Here is a 2,737-nt window from a genome sequence, read left to right as displayed (position 1 = left end):
AATTCTCGATAGACGTAGTACTCGATATTGGTTATCTTTCAAAGATCTTGTTTTTTAAAGGATAGGTCGAGTTAAAAACATCTTAATCTTTTGTTGCCATGTGCCATCACATGATCTTGGCTAGATTGGCTTGATCTTGGCTGTGATTCACTGTTGATATAGAAGATATTCTTGTCAACTTTATCGTACCAAATATATTGAAAAACGCACTTAAAAACACTGTAGTGGCAGAGAAATTTTTTCTGTCTCGGTAGAGTATAATCATCCTTATTTGTTCATCTTAAACACTTAAATTCTACCTCTCTCGGCATGTCCGTATGGTTATTCTGGCGCTTCGTGAGGGGTTTACAAATGTAAACATAGGGGTAGTATGAGGGTGAAAAAGATGCAAACCTACACTTACAAACATATTTACTTATTGCGTTTTCGTTTATATCGGTTCGGTAGATCGTTAGTGTATGTTTGTGGTACTTTTCGCACGTGCTCCAAATCTTGTAACACCAACGGTATACAGTTTGATAAATCTCACTTGTTTACTTACCATCAAAACGTGCGTTTTTGTTCATACCTGAGCAGAGCATTGTACGTGAAAATAAACGTGCACCTGTTTAAAACAACACAACGCTGTTCTCTTTAAATCTCATATTAAAAGAGAATTTATATACTGTTTGAACGGTACACAACATTGACTATTAACTTTTTTCAAATTGTTTCTTACGGATTGTAAAATAATAGACATTTTCCATTGATTTATTTCACATATAAAATTCTGTACGTTATTTTTTCACAAGTCATTTAAAATTTAGCTTATTTTAGTTTTGTAGATAAATACTTTACTTATTTTCCCAAAATGCCGGCCAAAAAAGGCAAAAAGGGGAAGAAAAGTGGGAAAAAGAAGTCGGCGAAGGCGGGCAAAACCCCCACCGTAATTGATGGAATCGCGACCGAAGACATGACGAAAGAACAACTCGAAGAACATATCGTCCGAATGAGAGACGAGTTAGATCGCGAACGAGAAGAGAGGAATTACTTCCAACTTGAAAGGGATAAAATAAACACTTTCTGGGAAATTACAAAACGACAGTTGGACGAAAGTCGCGCCGAAATGCGAAATAAAGACAAAGAGATGGAAGACTCGGAAGAAAGACACCAAGTTGAAATCAAAGTTTACAAACAGAAAGTGAAACATTTAATCTACGAACATCAGAATAAAATCAGTGAGTTGAAAGCGGACGGGGCTGTTGCTATTAAATTAGCCCAGGACGATCATAGAAAGTCCGAAAATGAACTTCGTCAAAACACCCGATCTCTAAAAGTTGACTTAAAAGAAAAAGAGTTATCGCACGAAGATGTTATCAAAGACTTGAAGCTTAAAAACGACGAATTGATGTCCAAAATGAGAGGAGATTTCGAAAGACAAGTTCGTGAAATTGAAGCCAAATATGAAAAGAAAATGCGAGATTTGAGAGACGAACTTGAACTTCGACGGAAAACGGAAATTCACGAAATTGAGGAGAGAAAAAATACTCAAATAAACACGCTGATGAAAAATCACGAAAAGGCGTTTAGTGATATCAAAAATTATTATAACGATATTACTCTTAATAACCTGGCGCTGATTAACTCATTAAAAGAACAGGTCGAGTCAATGAAGGATCAGGCTGAAAAGAAAGAGAAAATGATGAACGAGATCAAAGCCGAGAACAAGCGACTAACGGAACCCTTGAACAAGGCAAAAGAGGAGGTGGCCGAACTCAGAAGGCAACTAGCCAATTACGAGAAGGACAAAACTGCCCTGGCATCCACTAAATCCAGACTCAAAACCCTTTCCGAGGACCACCGGAACCTTAAATGGGAACACGAAACTCTCGAACAGCGGTTCGACAAAACACAAGCCGAGCGTGACGAACTTTACAAGAAGTTCTTGAAAGCGATTCAAGAAGTCCAGCAGAAATCCAGTTTCAAAAACTTGCTTTTGGAAAAGAAACTAGGCGCCCTGGCAGATACGTTGGAGAAAAAGGAAGCCCAGTTGAACGAGGTATTGTCCGCATCTAATCTGGACCCGACCGCCCTTTCAGTTGTAACAAGGAAACTTGAGGACGTTTTGGACGCTAAAAATAGCGCTATTAAAGACCTTCAATACGAACTAGCACGTGTATGTAAGGCGCATAATGATTTGATGAGAACTTATGAGGCTAAATTGAGTTCATTCGGAATTCCGATTGATGAGTTGGGTTTCAAACCTCTCGAGTCGACTGTCAGTGGACAGGCACTAGGTCAAGGACCCGCAGGATTGGTGGCAGCATCAAATTAATATAACTCACTCAATTTGTAATTACTTCATTAGAATTGCTTTCAAACTAAGAATTGTTTAACATCTGTTTTGGCAGAAAACTAAGGAACGCAAAGTAAGTGACAAATGAACAGTTATCGAGTCTCCCAATATAGCCCCCCCATGAAATTATAGCCCCCACTATGGTATATTTACCATGATTGGGGGCTATAGGTTTTCTGGATCTTTTCAACAATTGCCCCCTTTTGAAAAAGGGGGGCTATTCTTGAATAGATTTTAAGCGAGCAATTTATTAACCAATCAGAGACGACTAATAACTTTCCGTGTATGCTAATACTGTGTTAAACTGTATAGAATAAAATGCGCCATGCTAGAACAATTAGCCGAAATGGAATACAAAGCAAAAAGAATTTCCGACTGGCGGGTCGGTGGGCGCGCTTCGCG

General features: G+C 38.6%; 1 protein-coding gene across 1 annotated transcript; it reads left to right on the top strand.

The window, feature by feature from the left end:
• Positions 1–535: 535 nt before the first annotated feature.
• Positions 536–2,383, top strand: LOC142344932 (dynein regulatory complex subunit 4-like). The gene has a single exon (XM_075397017.1). It carries the CDS (start codon positions 851–853, stop codon positions 2,312–2,314), a length of 1,464 nt encoding a protein of 487 aa, XP_075253132.1. The 5' UTR covers positions 536–850; the 3' UTR covers positions 2,315–2,383.
• Positions 2,384–2,737: the final 354 nt, after the last annotated feature.

Source organism: Convolutriloba macropyga, chromosome 8 (genome assembly GCF_964194025.1).
Source record: "Convolutriloba macropyga chromosome 8, txConMacr16.3, whole genome shotgun sequence".
Taxonomy (NCBI): domain Eukaryota; kingdom Metazoa; phylum Xenacoelomorpha; order Acoela; family Convolutidae; genus Convolutriloba; species Convolutriloba macropyga.
This window is presented reverse-complemented; position numbering and strand designations above follow the sequence as displayed.